General features: G+C 42.7%; 2 protein-coding genes across 3 annotated transcripts in view; one reads left to right on the top strand and one right to left on the bottom strand.

Moving 5' to 3' along the window:
• Positions 1–15737, top strand: part of LOC110527710 (dnaJ homolog subfamily C member 16) — a 29663-nt gene extending 13926 nt beyond the window's left edge. For both annotated transcript variants that reach the window (XM_021609164.3, XM_021609165.3), the window contains exons 10-16: positions 3255–3432; positions 3545–3727; positions 4454–4530; positions 10881–10961; positions 12927–13016; positions 13122–13292; positions 13563–15737. In XM_021609164.3, the coding sequence (XP_021464839.3) occupies positions 3255–3432; positions 3545–3727; positions 4454–4530; positions 10881–10961; positions 12927–13016; positions 13122–13292; positions 13563–14130 (1348 nt within the window). In that variant the 3' untranslated portion in view covers positions 14131–15737. The remainder of the gene's footprint in view (positions 1–3254; positions 3433–3544; positions 3728–4453; positions 4531–10880; positions 10962–12926; positions 13017–13121; positions 13293–13562) is intronic.
• On the bottom strand, positions 15666–23477 carry LOC110527709 (cytidine deaminase). The gene is made up of 4 exons (XM_021609163.3): positions 23052–23477; positions 21979–22090; positions 17970–18027; positions 15666–16240 (listed from the first exon to the last, which is right to left on the bottom strand). The coding sequence occupies exons 1-4, from the start codon at positions 23239–23241 to the stop codon at positions 16100–16102; spliced, it is 501 nt and encodes a 166-aa protein (XP_021464838.2). The 5' UTR covers positions 23242–23477; the 3' UTR covers positions 15666–16099.
• Between the last annotated feature and the right edge of the window lie 390 nt (positions 23478–23867).

Raw genomic sequence — 23867 nt, 5'->3', positions numbered from 1 at the left:
CAACCGTAAGGCTCTCCAGAGGGTGGTGAGGTCTGCACAACGCATCACCGGGGGCAAACTACCTGCCCTCCAGGACACCTACACCACCCGATGTCACAGGAAGGCCATAAAGATCATCAAGGACATCAACCACCCGAGCCACTGCCTGTTCACCCCGCTATCATCCAGAAGGCGAGGTCAGTACAGGTGCATCAAAGCTGGGACCGAGAGACTGAAAAACAGCTTCTATCTCAAGGCCATCAGACTGTTAAACAGCCACCACTAACATTGAGTGGCTGCTGCCAACACACTGACACTGACTCAACTCCAGCCACTTTAATAATGGGAATTGATGGGAAATGATGTAAATATATCACTAGCCACTTTAAACAATGCTACCTTATATAATGTTACTTACCCTACATTATTCATCTCATAGGCATACGTATATACTGTACTCTATATCATCGACTGTATCCTTATGTAATACATGTATCACTAGCCACTTTAACTATGCCACTTTGTTTACATACTCATCTCATATGTATATACTGTACTCGATACCATCTACTGTATCTTGCCTATGCTGCTCTGTACCATCACTCATTCATATATCCTTATGTACATATTCTTTATCCCCTTACACTGTGTACAAGACAGTAGTTTTGGAATTGTTAGTTAGATTACTTGTTGGTTATTACTGCATTGTCGGAACTAGAAGCACAAGCATTTCGCTACACTCGCATTAACATCTGCTAACCATGTGTATGTGACAAATAAAATTTGATTTGATTTGAACTGCGCCGTGTCACGTGCCTCACTGCTCTCGTCCAGGGCCAAGGAGAAATAGGTCAAATCCTTTACCTTGTCTTTTAGCTCTTCAAATAAAATATTACTTGTCACTTGTGCCGAAAACAGCAGGTGTAGACCTTGCAGTGAAATGCTTACTTATGACCCCTAACCAACAATGCAGTACAAATAAGAAATGAAAGTAACAAATAATTAAAGAGCAGCAGTAAAATAACAATAGCGAGACTATATACAGGGGGGTACCGTTACAGAGTCCATGTGCGGTTAGTCGAGGTAATTGAGGTACATGTAGGTAAAGTTATTAAAGTGACTATGCATAGACGATAACAGAGTAGCAGTGGTGTAAAGGGGGTTAGGGCAATGCAAATAGTCTGGATAGCCATTTGATTAGATGCTCAGGAGTCTTATGGCTTGGGGGTAGAAGCTGTTTAGAAGCCTTTTGGACCTAGACTTGGTGCTCTGGTACCGCTTGCTGTGCGGTAGCAGAGAGAACATTCTGACTAGGGTGGTTGGAGTCTTTGATCATTTTTAGGTCCTTCCTCTGACACCGCCTGGTATAGAGGTCTTGGATGGCAGGAAGCTTTGCCCCAGTGATGTACTGGGCCATACACACCACCCTCTGTAGTGCTTTACGCTCGGAGGCCGAGCAGTTGCCATACCAGGCAGTGATGCAACCAGTCATGATGTTTTCGATGGTGTAGTTGTATAACCTTTTGAGGATCCATGCCAAATCTTTTCAGTCTCCTGAGGGGGAATAGGTTTTGTCGTGCCCTCTTCACGACAGTCTTGGTGTGCTTAGTTTGTTGGTGATGTGGACACCAAAGAACTTGAAGCTCTCAACCTGCTCCACTACAGCCCTGTTGGTGAGAATTGGGGTGTGCTCAGTCTTTTTCCTGTAATCCACAATCATCTCCTTTGTCTTGATCACGTTGAGGGAGAGGTTGTTGTTGTCTTGGCAACACACGTCGTCGTTGTCTGTGATCAGGCCTACGGCTGTTGACATCGGCAAACTTAATGATGGTGTCGGAGTCATGCCTTCCGCGCAGTCATGAGTGAACAGGGAGGACAGGCAGAGACTGAGCACGAACCTCCGACAGGCCCCCGTGTTGAGGATCAGTGTGGCGGATGTGTGCTTACCTACCCTTACCACCTAGGGACGGCCTGTCAGGAAATCCAGGATCCAGTTGCAGAGGGAGGTGTTTCATCCCAGGGTCCTTTAGCTTTTTGAACTGTTGTTCCATATTCTCTGCGACGTCCTCAACACGCCGTGTCACTGTTCGCCTTGACAGGGAAACATTTTCAAACAGCTCTTTTTTTGTCGGGGCAAAGTATTGCTGCAGAGTCGATTAAACATTCTTTAATGAACTCACCCTCAGAATGGCTTGCTATGTTTATCAATTTTGTGGGACAGTACATGGCTAGCTCTCGCAATTCTGTTTGCTGAATTCAGTTTTGTAAAAAGTCCTTGCTGCTTTTGCACATGAGAAAGCAACTCTTTCAATGTAATTGCCCTCTGCTCAGAAGACACATTCCTATATTTCTCTGCATGCTTCGAACGGAAGCATTGTAGTCTTTGTAGAACGGAAGCATTGTAGACTACAAGTTGTAGTCTTTCAAAACAGTGATGCTCTCTTTGCACACTAAGGACATAGCTTTCCCTGATACCTCAATAAAGAAATATTTCAATGTCCACTTGCTGGAACACGCTACATTCATTGTCCACTTTTCTTTTCTTTGATAAAGCAAATTCTTTGCGCATTTTCTAGCTAGCTACTATTTGTAACTGTGACATGTGTGTGTCAGCCTGTCAGTTACTGTCGCTCCTCGTGCAGTTGTTATTTATACGTGCATTCAGGATAAATGTCCCACAAGCCATGGTAGTTAAATCTTTACACAAAGGCGAGTTTTCATTGGGCTTCTAATTTGAATAACAAATACTTTTTTCAAAACTTTACTATCACAAATTCTTTGATCTGAGCAGGATTCCACTGGCTGTATTGAATCAGGTCGCGGGCCGCATATGGCCCAAGGGCCATAGTTTGCCCAGGCCTGACTTAGAATGAACTCATGTTTTGGGCATGTATTCTTAATTATACGTGGTATGCTAATGTGGACAGAGCTCGCCTCTGTCTTAGGTCGTTTTATTGCAGCCTCACTGTGCACTGCACATAGCAGAAGATTTCTATGTAACTTTTTTGTGGTTCCTGAGATGTTCAGCACTTCTATACGTGTTGTGAGATCTTATCCTCTTTGCAGTGTGACTGTAATAAAGACTCTCGGATATACTGTATGTTTGCGTTGGGGTAATCCTAAGAATGAAGTATTGTATTGGCATGCATTCTGAGTTCTAAGTGGTATGCTAGTGTGGTTATTGGAACAAAGCAGAAAGACACGTTTCTGATCCTTAAGGAAAATAAAGTAAACCTTCTTCCTTCCCCCCTTCTCTCACTCACTCACTCACTCAGGTACTGTGTGCTGCTGATCACTGGTGAGGAGCCAGGGTTTGTCCCTGGTAACCAGGCCTTCCTGACCTTTGCCTCGTCCAACACTAAAGACGTCCTGCGCTTCACATATGTCTACCAGAGACAGCAACAACCACTGTGTCAGGCCTTGCTCCACAACCAGGCCCCACTGTTCGCACAGGTTAGTAATAAACACATGCTTTGCTTACAATACACACCCACACAAATGGGCAATAAGGTGTATCGTACAGTACGCACACATTATGCGCTCGTGTTTGATTGCACCACAACAGGTGGTGATACTGGAGAGGCGGAGCCCGGGAGGTAAGGCTGTGTACCGGTCTGTGATTGGTGGATGGAACGGCAGTGACGATGATAAGACCCGCCTCCACGAGCAGCTGGAGCTCCTGCAGAGAGACCCCTCCTACCTGAGCTATGACGCCACGCTACCTGAACTAAACAACGAATTGTCCCCCGTGAGTCTCGCACTCACACACCTGGTACACACACACACACACACACACACACACCTGCCTACCTGAGCTACAGGTAACTGCCAAAATAAAGGAAACACCAACATAGTGTCTTAATAGGGCGTTGGGCCACTACGAGCCAGAACAGTTTCAATGCACCTTTGCATAGACACTACAAGTATCTGGAACTTTATTGGAGGGATGCGATACCCATTATTCCACGAGCAATTCCATAATTTGGTGTTTTTGTTGATCGAGGTAGGAAACGCTGTCTGGGGCGCCCCTCCAGAATCTTCCGTAAGTGTTCAATTGGGTTGTGATCTGGTGACTGAGACAGCATGGCATATGGTTTAAATCGTTTCATGCTCATCAAACCATTCAGTGACCTTGTGCCCTGTGGATGGGCGCATTGTCATCCTATGGGGGCATAGCCATGGTAGCCAAAATAATGGTTTGCCCAGAATTTGTATACATGACCCTAAGCATGATGGGTTATAATTGCTTAATTAACTCAGGAACCACACGTGTGGAATCACCTGCTATCAATATTCTGTGTACCTTTTTTGCTCAAGTGTTAACCATTATTTTGGCAGTTAACTGTATGATGCTACACTACCTGAACCAAACAACGAACTGACCCCTGTGAGTCACACACACATGCACACCTGGTACACACACACCTACCCACCTGAACTAAACAGCAATTTCTCTCTTCTTCCCCAACTCTAGATGTTTCTGATTCAGTGGATCAATGCAGCTTACGATTATTTCCTTCAAATCTATGATGACCTTCTCTTCTCCAACTGGTAAGATATTTCTGTATTTGATCCGTTTTCAATTGGGTTAGGTCAGCGGTTCCAAAAACTAGGGGATGTGACCCCGTACGGGAGTTGCCTGATATGAAAATGGGGTCATGGGAAAATGTCCAAAAGCCGGATGAAATGTAAAAATATTTAATATTGTCTTTGTATCACAAAGTCATTGTAATGTGGTTTACCTTAGAAATCCAAATTTAAAATGATTCAAATCTAAAAGACATAATTCAACCACTGAGAGAGCATCCTTAGATCATGGGAGAAGGCGGCACATGTATCATCCCCACAGTGAATGGCTAGGTCTGATACGTTGCTGCAAAATGGCCTGTTTCCTTATACCACCATCCTTAGTTAGTTCGGTGGCTACTACATTAAGTGAAGCCGAGGCAACTCGCCAGCACAAAAGCAGAAATCGTGCTCGAAAAGATGATGAAACCTACCTCGAATAAACCTACCTCACTAGCATAATAATAGTAGAGAGTGATTTTATTTCAGCTTTTATTTCTTTCATCACATTCCCAGTGGGTCAGGAGTTTACATACACTCAGTTAGTATTTGGTAGCATTGCCTTTAAATTGTTTAACTTGGGTCAAACGTTTCGGGTAGCCTTCCACAAGCTTCCCACAATACGTTGGATGAATTTTGTCCCATTCCTCCTGACATAGCTGGTGTAACTTAGTCAGGTTTGTAGGTCTCCTTGCTCGCACCTGTAATTTCAGTTCTGCCCACACATTTTCTATAGGATTGAGTTCAGGGCTTTGTGATGGCCACTCCAATACCTTGACTTTGTTGTCCTTAAGCCATTTTGCCACAACTTTGGAGTATGCTTGGAATCTTTGTCCATTTGGAAGACCCATTTGCGATCAAGCTTTAACTTCCTGACTGATGTCTTGAGATGTTGCTTCAGTATATCCACATAATTTTCCTTTCTCATGAGCCATCTATTTTGTGAAGTTCACCAGTCCCTCCTGCAGCAAATCACCCCCACAACATGATGCTGCCACCCCCGTGCTTCACGGTTGGGATGGTGTTCTTCGGCTTGCAAGCTTCCCCCTTTTTCCTTTTATACTTGCTTACTATTGTTTGTACAGATGAACGTGGTACGAGTTTGAAGGTAGGCCTTGAAATACATACACAGGTACACCTTCAATTGACTCAAAATTATGTAAATTAGCCTATCAGAAGCTTCTAAAGCCATGACATCATTTTCTGGAATTTTCCAAGCTGTTTTAAGGCACAGTCAACTTAGTGTATGTGAACTTCTGACCCACCGGAGTTGTAATTAACTGAAATAATCTGTTTGTAAACAATTGTTGGAAAAATGACTTGTCATGCACAAAGTAGATGTTCTAACCGACTTTCCAAGACTACAGTTTGTTAACAAGAAATGTGCGGAGTGGTTGAAAAACGAGTTTTAATGAATCCAACCTAAGTGTATGTAAACTTCCGACTTCAACTGTAGCCTACTGCATATTAGAAAGTGTAGCCCTAGTCGATGCTGTTGGTTCATTGATTATGCAGGGCGGCTTACAATTGTAGTGAATTTGTATCTGATTCTGAATAGCCTAGTAATCTGAGTTTTTGTAATATTTTCATAATCAATAGGCTGACATGACTTTTTAGCTACAGAATATCTCACCGCCATGCGTTTCCAACTCCTCTCTTTTATTCCTTTCTCAAGGGCGCAGAGGGTCTGTCAACAGTGAAATGTGCCTTGTTGTGCAAAACATGTTACTATTGATGTTCCCAAACAGATTTTTACTTGGTTTCACAAATTAAGCACTGGGTAGCTACAGGAGCAAGGTTGGAGAACCCATGCCATACGGAGTTTGGGTGGTATGTCACCTGTCTTACAGCGAGCGCATGCTCCTCAAAGCGGTTGACGCATGGAGTGAAATGAATGTTCTATTATTTCTCAGCTGCTCATATTATCCACAGCTCAACTAATACACTGAAGTAGCCCATCGAGCATCATTGGAAAACGGACAGTCAGAAAAGCCCGCGGCCTCCATTCGCTATTTGAGTGCATACAGATTTCTTTTTTCCCCCTGTTCCTGCCAATTTGCTAATGGGCCATTTCTAAATCTAGACTAATTTGACATATTAGTAAAGACAAAATTCAATTGAGAATAGTCTGACGGGTGAAAATATCCTCACTTGATGAGAGGAGCAGCCTGAGGCAAGCAACCAAGCTCCCCCCCCCCCCGACTTTCTCAAATCATCTATAGCATATAGTCGCGTCATGCAGCTGTGGTGGAATATTCAAATCAAGTGATCGAGACTTTGTCGTTTCTTCAAACAATCATCTTGATTTAATATAAATTATTGCAATAATGAAACCGGCGACCCCACACTCCGAAGTGTGTGTTGCCGAGTGCTTAAAGTTATACATATAGTATACAGGTTTTTTTTTATATAGGGGACCTCAAAATGCTTTAATCATGGCTGTACCCCCCCCCCCCCCCCTATGCAGATTGGGCACCATAAACCATTCTGGGTTCATCCTGTCGTTTATCTGCACAGGGGTGTTAATTTACTCCTCGAAGTTTCCCATGAGCAAGGATGAGAGCCAACACTGAAATGTTTGTTCTATTCCTTCAGGCTATCTCGGGTCACACACACATCTAATCTATGAACGCAGGCTTAGTCCGACCAGAGACATATGTCTCACATGCACCACTAATCACAGAATGGAATGTGGCTGGAAAGTTTATCACCAAGCCATCACTTAATCAGTTGCCAATCCAAGCTTCAAAGTCTCCTCTCAGTTCAATCAGAATGAAGAGAGTTCTATGAAAGCTACTCCATTGCTTGAAAACAACCATGAATTAAAATGGTATCATAACATAATATTGTAATTTTGCTACCACACAGCCCATATATGTTTTGATGTCTAAGACATTCTAAGGTTTGTATCATTCGCAACCAATGTTCCCTCAAACAACCAATGCTGAGTGCTAACTCGAACGTTGGGAGAATTCCGGCATTCATTTACTGTCAACACTGAGGCTGTACCCGCTTTAAGTTAGTTTTAACAGTGGCCAAGTAGGCTACTATGGCTTTTTGATCATAATGCAGGCCTACCAGAGTGGCCTACCATCAAAAACAGTGTAGAAAATGCATCCCATAACATTTTAACATGGCTGTACTATCATTCAGCCTACAGCAGCAGCCAATGTGTGGTGTTCAATGTAGGCCTATATTCCATGAGACTTTTCAAAACAATACGCAGGACTTGACATTTACGTATTTATCTACTTGTCCTTCAGATAATGTTACTGAATGTTGTTCGACGCAAGAAACCACTTTACAAAATAAAATGCATTATTATTCCCATACCATTATTACAGAGAATCAGACAAGTTATGCTACCCTCTGCCTATTGGCTACTTAGCTTATTCAAGCCTGTCTCAAAATACAACACTGACCCTTTAAGACAAAAAAAAAAGCTCTTTACTTGACCCGCTTTTCAAAGATGTCTAGAAATCTACACCTTTTGTGTTCTTGTAGGAAGCAATCACTCCCCTATTGCTGACTACAAATGTTCTATAACTGGGCTAATAACTCTTAGCTGGCAAAGGATATGAACAACATTTGCACACATGGCTACATTTAGCTCTTGCTTTGATCTCAAAACAAGTGCATCTATTCACGACCACAGCTGTAAACAGTCCAGTTCAAAGTAAATGACACAGAACCATATATGCCTATTGCTTACTTGCATATAGGCAAATTGATTGGTTAAGAAAAAAAATGTATTATGCCACACTGTTCTGTGTAGAGGACGGCCTGAGTCGTGGGCAATAGAATCCTATGCGTTCTGCCAACAACAAAATCTCTTACGTAGTTCGTTTTGTTTTGGTATGTTGCATTGAAACTGGCTAATAATGCGTTCAATCGTAAACATTTACATTAACTGACGGGGAAAACTCTAGAAAGTTGAGTTCAATCTCGTGCTTCTCTCCGTGGGGTGATATTTCTTCTGCACTCTGCTCTGCAGTCCCTGGGAGCTGCACTGCAGTCTCGGGGCTTCTGTGTGTCCGCGCAAGTGCGTAGCTTAGAGGGAACATTGTTCAGAACTAAGTTGCCAAATAACTCTAAATCTAGCTTACAGGACCTGTTTCAAATTATCACTTTTACACTCAACATAGCCACTTCATATGCGGTCTTGCTCCAGAATAGGGGAAATATCCTTTCTATTATATTCTTCTTATTAAAAAATCATATGAGATAATGGCACGGGACTTATAGGCATACAGTGCATTTGAAAAGTATTCACACCCCTTGACTTTTCAGTTTTCCCACATTTTGTTACGTTACAGCCTTTTTCTAAAATTGATAATTGTTTTTTTTCCCTCGTCAATCTACACACAATATCCCATAATGACAAAGCAAATAGTTTTTTTTTGTCATTTTTACAAATGTGTTAAAAATAAACTGAAATATCACATTTACATAAGTATTCAGACCCTTTACTCAGTACTTTGTTGGAACACCTTTGGCAGCGATTACAGCCTCGGGTCTTCTTGGGTATGACGCTATAAGCTTGGCACACCTGTATTTGGGGAGTTTCTCCCATTCTCTGCAGATCCTCTCAAGCTCTGTTAGGTTGGATGGGAAGTGTCGCACAGCTAGTTTCAGGTCTCTCCAGAGATGTTTGATCAGGTTCCAGTCCGGGCTCTGGCTGGGCCACTCAAGGACATTCAGAGACTTGTTCCGAAGCCAATCCTGTGTTGTCTTGGCTGTGTGCTTAGGGTTGTTGTCCTGTTAGGTGAACCTTCGCCTCAGAGATCCTGAGTGCTCTGGAGCAGGTTTTCATCAAGGATCTTTCTGTACTTTTTCTCTGTTAATCTTTCCCTCGATCCTGACTAGTCCCTGCCGCTGAAAAACATTCCCACAGCATGATTCTGCCACCACCGTGCGTCACCGTAGGGATAGCGGGCTGTCAAATGACTTTTACTGAGGAATGGATTCTGCCTGGCCACTACCATAAAGGCCTGATTTTGTGGAGTGCTTCAGAGATGGTTGTCCTTCTGGAAGTTTCTCCCATCTCCACAGAGGAACTCTATAGCTCTGTCAAATTGACCATGGGGTTCTTGGTCACCTCCCTGACCAAGGTCTTTCTCCCCCGATTGCTCAGTTTGGCCGGGCGGCCAGTTCTACTAAGAGTCTTGGTGGTTCCAAACTTCTTCCATTTAAAAATGGAGACTGTTCTAGGGGTCCTGCAATGCTGCAGAAATATTTTGGTACCCTTCCCCAGATTTGTGCTTTGACACAATCCTGTCTCTGAGCTCTATGGACAATTGTGTGCCTTTCCAAATCATGTCCAATCAATTTCATTTACCACAGGTGGACTCCAATCAAGTTGTAGAAACATCTCAAGGATGTTCAATGGAAACAGGATGCACCTGAGCTCAATTTCGAGTCTCATAGCAAAGGGGCTGAACAATTATGTAAATAAGTGATTTAAGTATTTTATTTGTATACGTTTGAGAAAATATGTAACCCGTTTTCGCTTCATCATTATGGGGTATTGTGTAGATTGATGAGGGAAAAAAATACATGTAATCCATTTTAAAATAAGGCTGTTACGTAACAAAATGTGGAAAAAGTCAAGGGGTCTGAGTACTTTCTGAGTGCACTGGTATCTTGTTAGCTAAATGAACAAACATACAGCCTATGGCATGGAGTTTAGCCAGATAACATACAGTAGGCCAACTCCATTTTCTGTTCTTCTGAAATAAATGTTCTTCATATGATATTGTTTCTTTAGACCTGGCTAAAAATAAATTATGGATTTATTGTGATGGTGTACAGTATATTAAATTGATTTATGAGGCTTTTTTAAATGTGCTCCTTTGGAACATCTACATCAGCTCAGCGGCTTGAATGCAGCTTGTATGCGTGGAGGCCTGGATATGCTAAACGTTTTTATGTTAATTAATGGTCAATTACAGTGAGACCGGCATACTTTTGCATGACAGTAATTGGCTGACACATTTTTATGACCTCCACAGCCCTAGTCATAGTCGCAAATGTAAAAGTATGAGAGAGAGTGCGTTGAGGAGACAATCAGAAATACTGACAATGTTTTGCAGTTGAAAGTCATAGCCCAAAACAAATATAAGTAAACATTGGCTGTTGATTATAGTTTTTTTTTCACATGGTTGTTGATGTGGGCCACAAAAAGTTTATCTACCTCTGGGTTAGATGGTGATTGACACAATTCTGCAACAAATTTATTAAACCTTTTGTTGGTGTTTTATGGTAGAACAAAATTGACAGCGAAGATTTATAGTATATGATACTATCATCTAAACTTGTTGATGTTTGTCTTCTAGGCGGGAGATGATGCCCATCCTGTCTCTCATCTTTTCTGCTCTGTTCATCCTCTTTGGTACTGTCATCATCCAGGCCTTCAGGTGAGCATGGGAGCCTCCGCCTCTGGGGCTGGGACTCAAAGTTAGTTTACATACCGTAGGACTGCTAACTGGCCTAAATATGTAAATATATACATGAAAAATAAGCTTGAAATAGTCATGGTCTAAATGACTCAACCAAAAACGCATACAGTACCAGTCAAAAGCTTGGACACACCTGCTTATTCCAGGGCTTTTCTTTATTTGTACTATTTTCTACATTGTAGAATAATAGTGAAGACATAAAAACTATGAAATAACACATGGAATCATGTTGTAACCAGAAAAGTGTTCATCAAATCTAAATATATTTGAGATTCTTCAAAGTAGCCACCCTTTGCCTTGAGGACAGCTTTGCACACTCTTGGCATTCTCTTAACCAGCTCCATGAGGTAGTCACCTGGAATGCATTTCAATTAACAGGTGTGCCTTGTTAAAAGTTAATTTGTGGAATTTCTTTCCTTAATGCGTTTCAGCCAATAAGTTGTGTTGTGACAAGGTAAGGGTGGTATACAGAAGACAGCCCTATTTGGTAAAAGACCAAGTCCATATTATGGCAAGAACAGGTCAAATAAGCAAAGAGAAACCACAGTCCGTCATTACTTTAAGACATGAAGGTCAGTGAATCTGGAAAATTTCAAGAACTTTGAAAGTTTCTTGAAGTGCAGTTGCAAAAACCATCATGCTCTATCTATGGTGAAACTATCTCATGAGGACCACCACAGGAATGGAAGACCCAGAGTTACTTCTGCTGCAGAGGATAAGTTCAGTAGAGTTAACTGCACATCAGATTGCAGCTCAAATAAATGCTTCACAGAGTTCAAGTAACAGACACATCTCAACATCAACTGTTCAGAGGAAACTGCGTGAATCAGGCCTTCCTTCATGGTCGAATTGCTTTAAAGAAACCACTACTAAAGAACACCAGTAAGAAGAGACTTGCTTGGGCCAGGAAACACGAGCGATGGACATTATACCAGTGGAAATCTGTCATTTGGTCTGATGAGTCCAAATGTAAGGTTTTTGGTTCCAACCGCCGTGTCTTTGTGAGACGCAGGTCAACGGATGATCTCTGCATGTGTGGTTTCCACCGTGAAGCATGGAGGAGGAGGTGTGATGGTGTGGGGTGCTTTGCTGTTTACACTGTCTGGGATTTATTTCAAATTCAAGGCACACGTAACCAATATGGCTAACACAGCATTCTGAGGCGATACGCCATCCCATCTGGTTTGCGCTTAGTGGGACTATCATTTGTTTTTCAACAGGACAATGACCCAAACACACCTCCAGGTTGTGTAAGGGCTATTTGACCAGGAAGGAGAGTGAGGCATCAGATGACCTGGCCTCCCCAATCACCTGTACTCAACCCAATTGAGATGGTTTGGGATGAGTTAGACCGCAGAGGTAAGGAAACAAGTGCTCATGATATGTGGGAACTCCTTCAAGACTGTTGGAAAAGCATTCTTCATGCAGCTCGTTGAGAGAATGCCAAGCCTGTGCAAAGCTGTCCTCAAGGCAAAAGGTGGCTACTTATTCCGTATGTGTTATTTCATAGTTTTGATGTCTTCACTGTTATTCTACAATGTAGAAAATAATAAAAATAAAAACTCTTCAATGAGTAGGTGTGTCCAAACTTGACTAACTATATCTAAGTTGAGCTTTTTTTGTGAACCAGGAAATCAATAGCTAACTCATGAATTCTTCTTTGTAGGCTCCACAAGCCCGACATATATATTATTTTATCAGGATTTGTTGAGACAGTATTTACAATAGAAACATGTAGAATCCCATTTGTCTTTCTGAAATATACTTGGAAAGCACCTGATGCTGCACATTTGTATGTTTGGAGAGTTAACTCAACCTTAAACATAGACTTTTCAGTCAGTGTCAGTAGTCGAGCGATAAGTCATATGTCTTCTGATAGCAGACAGACATACAGCTGTTCTCTCACCGTTTGTTCATCACTAGTGACTCGGGTGAAGAGAAGCCTCCCCAAAAACCAAAGCCAAAGAACCCACCAAAGACTGAAGACTCACCTGGTAGAGCCAATACTTCCAGGTAACAAGAAAATAAAAGAATGCGTGCATGCATGCGCAAGGATATTTATCTTCGGTATCATAACGAGTATTTACCCTCTTCTCTCCTCTCTCCCCAACCTGCCAGTCGTCCTCCTAAGAAGGACTTTGTGGAGGTGACGGAGCTGACAAACATCACCTACATCAGTAACTTGGTCAAGCTGAGACCTGGTCACATCAACGTGGTCCTAGTCCTCACTGACGCTTCCAAGAATGCTCTGCTCAGGAAGTACGCCAAAGAGGTTTTCTCCTTCTCCGGGTAAGATGCTACACACTGCTTAGCCTCTCGTGCAAAATATATACATTTTTTTCATATATAAATGAATGAGACAAAAATGTATAAATAATGGTTACAGAAAATGTACTGCTTTAGAAAATAACCTCAACACTTTATTTTGTGTCAGAAATTAAATGCATTCTGTGTTATATTGTATTATGCCACACTTGCGCTAGTGATTAGTGTATTTTTGTGCCACACCCACTCTGTCTCTGTCTGTGATTGTGTCTGTCTCTCTATGCCCACCCTCAGGACCCAGACCCTACACTTCTCCTTCCTGAATGCAGACAAACACAGCCAGTGGATGCCATCTCTCTTGGAGTCTTGTCCTACTGCAGCCCGGGTCCTGACCCACGGAGAGGAGGAGGAAGGGGGAGGAGGAGAGGGGGATGAATATTCCTCTCCCTTCTCAGGTCGTCCCAGAGACTTCACAGGCCATGTTCTGGCACTCAATGGACACAAGAAGTACTTCTGTCTCTTCAGACCTGTCTTCACTGGGGACACGGACACTGGCGGAGAGAGCTCAAGCTCATCATCTTCATCATTTGACGAAGGCTCCAGGAGAAAGTCTCGGTCAAGGTCGCGATCCCAGTCGAGCTCACGTTCAAGGTCCAGGGAGGAGGGGGGTTTGTCGGGTAGGGGTGGGAGGGGTGGTGGGCGGGCCTCCAGGGCTACCAGTCTGGAGGTGCACCATAAGCTGGACAGGCTGGGGCTGTGGATGGAGAGGCTGATGGAGGGGACTCTGCCCAGGCACAGCGTCCCTGGCTGGCCTGGGTTGGACACCACCTCCCCAAGCTCCAGCCCCGCTCCCAAGAACTGAGGAACCACACTGGACCGGACCCATATGAAGTGTAAATGAGATTTCTGCAGCTTAAACGTAGCCAGTAGTCATTATGCAAAGCCAATGAATAATACAGAAGATTAATATAACCCTATAAAGTATACTAACCTTGTCCCAGATCTGTTTGTGCTTTCTTGCGAATGCCAACTTCAGGTGTGACAATGGTCATAGGAGTTGGCCAGATGGCACAAACTGATCCGGGACCAGGCAAGAAACTGAAGCTCCATTTACCCTATCACAACAATCATTTTTTACTTTAGCTTTAGGGACTGTAGTAGGTGACGCTTCAAATGCACTGATCTTGCCATTGTCTTTCATAGGAGGCTGTTAACCCGGAATTAGGGCTTGAGACAATTGACGTGTTGCACTGTAAAGCACTGACTACTGTATGTTTGGATATTTTGTTGTAAATAAACACCAAGGACCCTATTCAATAACCACCAGCTCTTAGGATTTAAAGAAAGGGGGGGGGGGGAGTATATTATGTGCAATTCAGAGGAGGCTGGTGGGGTGAGCTATAGGAGGACAGGCTAGGTTAGGATCCATGTACTGAACAAAATGATGTGAAGCAAAAAAAAAATCTCATGTACAGTTTTAAACTAGGGTCCTGTTCAAAGGAATACATGTTTGAAACAGGAAAAGCACACTCGTTTTTGTAGCACAAATTCAGGTATGACCTCCCTTTTCACGACATTTCCTCCTATTTCATACTTACTGAACTTTTACCACAGTAACGCTGGACTAAGGTCAGTTGGCTTATTCTTTCCTAATGGTTAGGACTTGGGGGTGCTAAACTGTTCCTAGCTGGTTGAATAGAGCCCTTGGTGTTCTCTGCTGCTGCTCAGGGCCAGGTCCCCAAGCTGGAGATCTCAGTACAACAATTTTATAAATATTTATTTCCCTTTGCAGATCAGGCAGAAAGGTTGAATCATCCTTCTGTCTCGTTTCTTTTACTTTTGTTTTGAGTCCGTGCCCTTAAATATACCGCTATAGATTTTATTGCATGTCTTTGTCAGAAGAATATTCTGTGTTTTGTCACCGTGAGATTTGCAAAGCTCCATCAACTTTATTCCACAACTCTTTCCTTCCTGTACCTCATGATGTGCTTGTGAACCATGCTTGTGTGATGATGAGTAACCTTGCCTGAGACCTGAAGACTTTGGTTAAGACTTTAGCTAAGCGAGCTAAACAGTCTGTGCTTGAAACCGTATGGTCCATGGTTCAAACCCAGTTGGTCACACTTGCACACAAGGTTTGCATAAGATGTCCTTTACTTACATTCTTGCTACAGAATGATTTCCCGCTCGCTAAGTTATAGCTAGATATAAACTACGTAGATATTTCACTTTGCCTGCCTTTTCATTTGAATGTGTTTCTCATGTCCATGTCCAATATTGGTGCTGATGAGAGATTTAATCCAACGTAAATTTGAGGAGTTGAACTGTTTGGGAGAGTCGGTAGTACTGTAGTCCATTTTAAACGATTAGTATGAAATGATGTGAAATATAGAATTATTTGATGTGCTGTTGCTATTTATTTGATGTAACTATGCTTCCTAACATGAATAAACATTTTCTAAATCTTTATCACTCACAGTAATAGATTGATGTGGAATAAAGATACCAGCGAAGTGTGACAAAATATTATACATGTATTGGATACAAATTGATCAATGTACTGTCAATAACATACTGAAATCTCGATTACACATGAACAATGAAAATGCATAAATATACATCGTTGACATAGCACTACTGTCCAGTGGGGCTGTTTTTCTGCAAAGGGACCAGGACGACCGTGCTACTAAAAATGTCATTTTTCTGAATTGGAGTTCTCCATCCCGTTACTCCCAATCTACCTTATATCAAAGATTTGTGGAAAATATATAGATAATTTACAACTTAAGTGTATTTATCTACCCCCCCCCCCCAGTGGTTGTTATAACAGGTTAATACTCGTTGGGGATCTTGACGACTTTCTTCATGGACAGGTCTTCTGGTCCGAAGGAGACAGGAAGCAGCTCGCTGACTTTCATCTCTATGTATGAGCCGTCTGGCTTAGTCAGGTACACGTCCCAGTTGGCCCCAAACTGGAGAAAAACACGTTGTACAGTGGGGCAAAAAAGTATTTAGTCAGCCACCAATTGTGCAAGTTCTCCCACTTAAAAAGATGAGGCCTGTAATTCATCATAGAAAAAAATCCAGAAAATCACATTGTAGGATTTTTTATTAATTTATTTGCAAATGATGGTGGAAAATAAGTATTTGGTCAATAACAAAAGTTTATCTTAATACTTTGTTATATACCCTTTGTTGGCAATGACAGGTCAAACGTTTTCTGTAAGTCTACACAAGGTTTTCACACACACTTGCTGGTATTTTGGCCCATTCCTCCATGCAGATCTCCTCTAGAGCAGTGATGTTTTGGGGCTGTTGCTGGGCAACAGACTTTCAACTCCCTCCAAAGATTTTCTATGGGGTTGAGATCTGGAGACTGGCTAGGCCACTCCAGGACCTTGAAATGCTTCTCCTTCATTGCCCGGAGGGTGTGTTTGGGATCATTGTCACGCTGAAAGACCCAGCCACGTTTCATCTTCAATGCCCTTGCTGATGGAAGGAGTTTTTCACTCAAAATCTCACGATACATGGCCCCATTCATTCTTTCCTTTACACGGATCAGTCGTCCTGGTCCCTTTGCAGAAAAACAGCCCCAAAGCATGATGTTTCCACCCCCATGCTTCACAGTAGGTATGGTGTTCTTTGGGTGCAACTCAGCATTCTTTGTCCTCCAAACACGACGAGTTGAGTTTTTACCAAAAAGTTATATTTTGGTTTCATCTGACCATATGACATTCTCCCAATCTTCTTCTGGATCATCCAAATGCTCTCTAGTAAACTTCAGACGGGCCTGGACATGTACTGGCTTAAGCAGGGGGACACGTCTGGCACTGCAGGATTTGAGTCCCTGGCGGCGTAGTGTGTTACTGATGGTAGGCTTTTTTACTTTGTTCCCAGCTCTCTGCAGGTCATTCACTAGGTCCCCCCGTGTGGTTCTGGGATTTTTGCTCACCGTTCTTGTGATCATTTTGACCCCACGGGGTGAGATCTTGTGTGGAGCCCCAGATCGAGGGAGATTATCAGTGGTCTTGCATGTCTTCCATTTCCTAATAATTGCTCCCACAGTGGATTTCTTCAAACCAAGCTGCTTACCTATTGCAGATTCAGTCTTCCCAGCCTGGTGCAGGTCTACAATTTTGTTTCTGGTGTCCTTTGACAGCTCTTTGGTCTTGGCCATAGTGGAGTTTGGAGTGTGACTGTTTGAGGTTGTGGACAGGTGTCTTTTATACTGATAACAAGTTCAAACAGGTGCCATTAATACAGGTAACGAGTGGAGGACAGAGGAGCCTCTTAAAGAAGTTACAGGTCTGTGAGAGCCAGAAATCTTGCTTGTTTGTAGGTGACCAAATACTTCTTTTCCACCATAATTTGCAAATAAATTCATTAAAAATCCTACAATGTGATTTTCTGGATTTTTTTTCCTAATTTGTCTGTCATAGTTGAAGTGTACCTATGATGAAAATTACAGGCCTCATCTTTTTAAGTGGGAGAACTTGCACAATTGGTGGCTGACTAAATACTTTTTTGCCCCACTGTATATGAAGCATCAGCAAAACATTAGATTAAGTTTCCTGCTCTATAACTACTTTGGTCATCAGAATGTAGGCATTGTAACAGAAGTAGACCTACTACACCTACAGTATAGATGAATGACAGACCATTTCTCTTCCTCCTAGGATGCAAGGCTTGAATGATGCTTACCTCTCTCATGAACTGTCTGCAGCCACCGCATGGTGAGATGAACTGGTCATCTAAGTCACTGCAAACAAATTGATATGAAGACATTTTACAACACCGTCAATGAGAAGAATGCTATTGTCCTTGCACTGCAACATGCAGGTTGGCATGTATTGGGGTGACTCATACTGGAGGCTGCTCTGCAGAGTGGTCACTAGCTGGCACAACCGCAAAGTCATATATAATCTCATTTTAAACCCAACTGTAAACTTAACCACACTGTTAACCCTAAATGTCAACCAATTTGTTTTTTTCCTTACATACATTTTTACAATATAGCCAATTTTGACTGCAGCTGGCTCATCTAGCGGAAACTGCTCAGTTCTGCCTCCAGGGCGAGACTCGTGACGATAAACGTCAACCTGCCTCGAACACATTTGTATAAGAACATTGATAGTTACCAAGATGTTATAACACTATCCTGACACTAGGAGTCAGCATTAGACTTGAATTATTGAGATGAGGAATGTACACATATCAAAATGTATTTATCACACTCGCCGCATACAACAGTCTTTGAGTTTACAGTGAAATGCTGGCTTGTGAACCTTACCAACGAGTTGTAATTTTTTTTAAATAAAAAAATAGTAACTAACACAGGAATACAATACTCAAGAATGGCGCTACATACAGAGAGTATCAGTATCAGGTCAATGTGCAGAGGTACTCGAGGGAGATACATGATACAGTGCATTCGGAAAGTATTTAGACCCCTTGAATTTTTCCACATTTGGTGACGTTACAGCCTTACTCTAAAATGGATTAAACACATTTTTTTCCTCATCAATCTACACAAAACCCAATAATGACAAAGCAAAAACTGTTAAAAAAAAATGTTTGCAAATTTTTAAATCGTGGAAATATCACATTTACATAAGTATTCAGACCCTTTACTCAGTACTTTATTGAAGGGCCTTTGGCAGCGATTACAGCCTTTGGTCTTCTTGGGTATGACGCCACAAGCGTGGCACACCTGTGTTTGGGGAGTATCTCACATTCTTCTCTGCAGATCCTCTCAAGCTCTGTCAGGTTGGATGTGGAGCGTCGCTTCACAGCTATTTTCAGGTCTCCAGAGATGTTTGATCGGGTTCAAGTCCTGGCTCTGGCTGGGCCACTCAAGGACATTCAGAGACTTAGCTCGAAGCCACTCCTGCATTGTCTTGGCTGTGTGCTTAGGGTCGTTGTCCTGTTGGAAGGTGAACCTTCCTGGTCCTGAGCACTCTGGAGCAGGTTTTCATCAAGGATCTCTCTATACTTTTCCCATTCATATTTCCCTCCATCCTAAATAGTCTCCAAGTCCCTACTGCTGAAAAACATCCCCACAGCATGATGCTGCCACCACCATGCTTCACCGTAGTGATGGTGCCAGGTTTCCTCCAGACGTGACGCTTGGCATTCAGGCCAAAGAGTTCAATCTTGATATCATCAGATCAGAGAATCTTGTTTCTCATGTTCTGAGAGTCCTTTAGGTGCCTTTTTGGCAAACTCCAAGCGTGCTGTCATGTGCCTTTTTACTGAGGAGTGGCATCCGTCTGGCCACTCTACCATAAAGGCCTGATTGGTGGAGTGCAGCAGAGACGGTTGTCTTTCTGGAAGTTTCTCCCATTTCAACAGAACTCTGGAGCTCTGTTAGAGACCATCAGGTTTTTCCCTGACCAAGGCCCTTCTCCCCCGATTGCTCACCTTGGTCGGTCGGCCAGCTCTAGGGAGAGACTCGGTTGTTCTAAACTTCTTCCATTTTGAGTATGATTGATGTCACTGTGTTCTTGGGGACCTTCAATGCTACATAAATGTTTTGGTACCCTTCCCCAGATCTGTGCCTTGACACAGTCCTGTCTCGGAGCTCTACGGACAATTGCTTCGACCTCATTGCTTGGTTTTTGCTCTGACGTGCACTGTCAACTGTGAGACCTTTCCAAATCATGTCCAATCAATTGAATTTAGGTGGACTCCAAGTTGTAGAAACGTCTCAAGGACGATCAATGGAAACCGGATGCACCTGAGCTCAATTTCGAGTCTCATAGCAACGGGTCTGAATAATTATGTAAATAAGGTATTTATATTTCTGTTTTTGTCTTTATGCGGTATTGTGTGTAGATTGATGAGGAATTTTTTTTAAATCCATTTTAGAATAAGTCTGTAACATAACATCTGGATAAAGTCTAAGGGTCTATATACGTTCTGAATGCACTGTATATACACAGGTATGTGGACACCCCCTTCAAATGAGTGGATTTGTCTGTTTCAGCCACACCCATTGCTGACAGGTGTATAAAATCGAGCACACAGCCACGCACTCTCCATTGATAAATATTGGCATTAGATTGGCCTTACTGAAGAGCTGACTGAAGACTTTTAACATGGCGCCATCATAGGATGCCACTTTTTTAACAAGTCAATTTGTTAAATTTCTGCCATGATAGAAGCTCCCGCGGTAAACTGTAAGTGCTGTTATTGTGAAGTGGAAACGTCTAGGAGCAACAGCCGCCAAGTGGTAGGTCACACAAGCTCATAGAACAGGACCGCCAAGTGCTGAAGCGCGTGGTGCGTAAAAATCTTCTCAATTGCAACACTCACTACCGAGTTCCAAACTGCCTCTGGAAACAACGTCAGAACAATAACTGTTCGTCGGGAGCTTCATGAAATAGGTTTCCATGGCTGAGCAGCTGCACACAAGTCTAAGATCACAATGTCAAACGTCGGCTGGAGTGGTGTAAAGCTCGCCACCATTGGACTCTGGAGCAGTGGAAACGTTTCATATGGAGTGATGAGTCATGATTCAGCATCTGGCAGTCTGACGGACGAATCTGGGTTTGGTGGATGCCAGGAGAACGCTACCTGCCCCAATGCAGAGCGCTAACTGTAAAGTTTTGTGGATGAGGAATAATGGTCTGGGGCTGTTTTTCAAGGTTCGGGCTAGGCCCCTTAGTTCCAGTGAAGAGAAATATTAACTCTACAATGACATTCTAGACAATTCTGTGCTTCCAAATTTGTGGCAACAGTTTGGGCCATTTTCTGTTTCAGCGTGACAGTGCCCCTCTGTGCAAAGCGAGGTCCTTACAGAAATGGATTGTTAAGATTGACTCTAGAAGAACTTGACTGGCCTGCACAGAGCCCTGACCTCAACCCCATTGAACACCTTTGGGATGAATTGGAATGCCAACTGGGAGCCAGGTCTAATTGCCCAACATCAGTGCCCGACCTCACTAATGCACTTGTGGCTGAATGAAAGCATGTCCCCGTAGCATTGTAAGTGGTAGCTCTAGGCTTTAGCTCAGAGCGGATGTTGCCTGCAACAAATGCTTTTTGGTTGGGGCACGTTCTTATAGTCACTGTGGGGGACGACATCGTCTATGCACTTATTGATGAAGCCTGTGACTGTTGTGGTAAATGGCTCAATGTTATTGGATTAATTCCAAAACATATCCCAGTCTGTACTAGTAAACAGTCTTGTAGCCTCGCGTCTGCTTCGCCTGACCACTTCCTGTTTGAGCTTTTGTTTGTAATCAGGAAGCAGGAGAATGGAGTCATGGTCAAATTTGCCAAAGGAAGGACAAGGGAGGGTCTTGTATGCATTTCTGTGGGAGAATAAAAGTGGTCTAGAGTTTTATCCAGCGCCAATAGGGGCGCTAAGTGAGGTAGGATTGGTTTTAAGTCTCCCTGTGTTATTCACCACCCACCAGAAACGCTGAGGTGAGCGGTTTCTTGTTTGTTTATTGCCCCATACAGTTTGTTGAGTGCCAGAGTGGTGTTGGCTTGTGGAGGAATGTAGACAGCAGTGTAATTATGGATGAGATCTCTCTTGGTAGATAAGTCTGCAGTTTACCATGAGATATTCTTTATCAGGTGAGCAAAAGCTTGAGACCAGTTGTTATTTATGAAAAAAACACATACTGTCTCCTTTCGTTTTCTGTTGTCTGTCATAGGAAAGAGCAGGTGTTCTTAATAATTTGTACACTCAGTGTAGAACTACCTGGCGATAGCGATGGCCTTGAAGCTACGGCGTCCCTCTGACACTGCTTTAGCGATGGCGTTCCTCTCTGCACACACACCCAGGTTGTTACACGCGTTCTCCACATTGCAACCTGAAGAGACGACAGATCACATTTACTGTCATGCACAGCGCTTTTCACTTGGTTTCAAAGGGCTTAAAACAAAGGCAAAGCAGACAGAGCTGAAGACGTCTCCCCTGTTCCCTCTAAAGATCTTATATGATTGGTCAATTGATGGATTGGTTGATTTGAAAATACCAAGCATCCTCTTGCAAAAAATGTGTCTTCAGGCCAAGGAGATTACTTGGTTTCGATTGTTTTCTCCTAATTAATCATTAACAGGTTATGCAAAACCAGTCAGTCGAGAGCACAGTGTACTCAACAAAGTTATTGAAGTCCTTTGAATTTACTGACTGTTCATGTATTGTTAAATAACATAGTTATGCTTGTGCACAAAAAGGCTTCTTGCCCACTTGAGCTAAATTCCATTCTGACTAGATTCTAACGGACTAACTGATTAATTTCTGACTGAGTAAATTCCAACGCTGAGGGAACAAGTGTGAATAATCTACAGAACTGTAGAACACAGACAGTTACATCATTCTGAACATCACAGGCCTGCTTCATATGTGGTTATTCCTTGGTTCAGGAACGTTGAAACATTGGATTTTACACACGTACATATTCCTGCTCGTGATTAGAAGCAATCTTTGTCACACATTTGACAGTGTAAACTTTACAGGGTAATAATGTATTTTACAGAGTGTGGGATATGCCTATTTCCTGGTTATCGATCTATTCTAAAGTTCTTGATTAAAATGAAGACGTTCTGTACATTTTTTACTTTACTGTAACACGTGCATCTAACGTGGGATCCTTTTCCACGAAGTCTTCCCAGTTCAATGTTGTAGCTAAACGACAACGCGTTCCCAGTCAACTTACCTGGTCAAATAGATCGAACTAAACGTATACTGATTGTCAGCTGTAGGTATTTTCTTTTAAGAAGATCAAGTAAACTCAATCAATAGATTTGAAGTGATAGATGATATCTCACCTGTGAACACTCTGCCGTCGTGGGCCAGGAGGGCAGCCCCGACCCTGAAATTGCTGTAGGGACAGTAGGAAAACTCCTTGGCCTCCAGGGACTGATGGATAAGCCCTTCTACCGTTACCCTGTCTGGGAGGTGGAGGTGCTGCGACCCCTGGTCCTTACCATGGAGCATCTCGATCGGCAGGTCTCCCATACTGACTCTGAGTCTGTCTGTGGTGTGAATCTGTGGGTGTTGGTGCCTGTGTCTGTTCTTGTTGAGTTTCTCTGACTTTCTGTGGAGGTATGAGTATGTCTTGTACTGTAATAAATCGGGGGAGGGTAGCTGGGGGGTGGTTTATTTCTTTATAGCCAATCCCTGTTACTTGTATATCCTCCCCCTCTCTGATGGATCTGGGTGGGTAGGGTGTGTGTGTGTAGCGGGAAGGGGGTGAGTCAGCTGCGTGCTGAGCTGAGTGAACTCTTGTTGCACAACCAGTAGGATGTTGCATATTGTTGCCTCAGCTTACTGTAAATGTTTTCTTTGTGGCAGTGTATAAAGTTCACAGAAGGAGGTTTGTGTGCTGGTAAAATGTATATTTTTTTGTAGATGAGTAGCTAGTGATTAGTGAAGAGACAGCTTGGTAAAAATAATTATCTTTATTGTTTTACTGGGAAAGCACAGAGAAAACCCAAAATAACCTTACAAACGTTATTTATCCACAGATGAAATGGATAAGAAGTACAGTGAGGGAAAAAATAATCGGATCCCCTGTTGATTTTGTACATTTGTCCACTGACAAAGAAATGATCAGTCTATAATGTTAATGGTAGGTTTATTTA

The sequence above is a fragment of the Oncorhynchus mykiss genome, chromosome 7, assembly GCF_057628025.1.
Source record: "Oncorhynchus mykiss isolate SJ-2025 chromosome 7, ASM5762802v1, whole genome shotgun sequence".
Taxonomy (NCBI): domain Eukaryota; kingdom Metazoa; phylum Chordata; class Actinopteri; order Salmoniformes; family Salmonidae; genus Oncorhynchus; species Oncorhynchus mykiss.
This window is presented reverse-complemented; position numbering and strand designations above follow the sequence as displayed.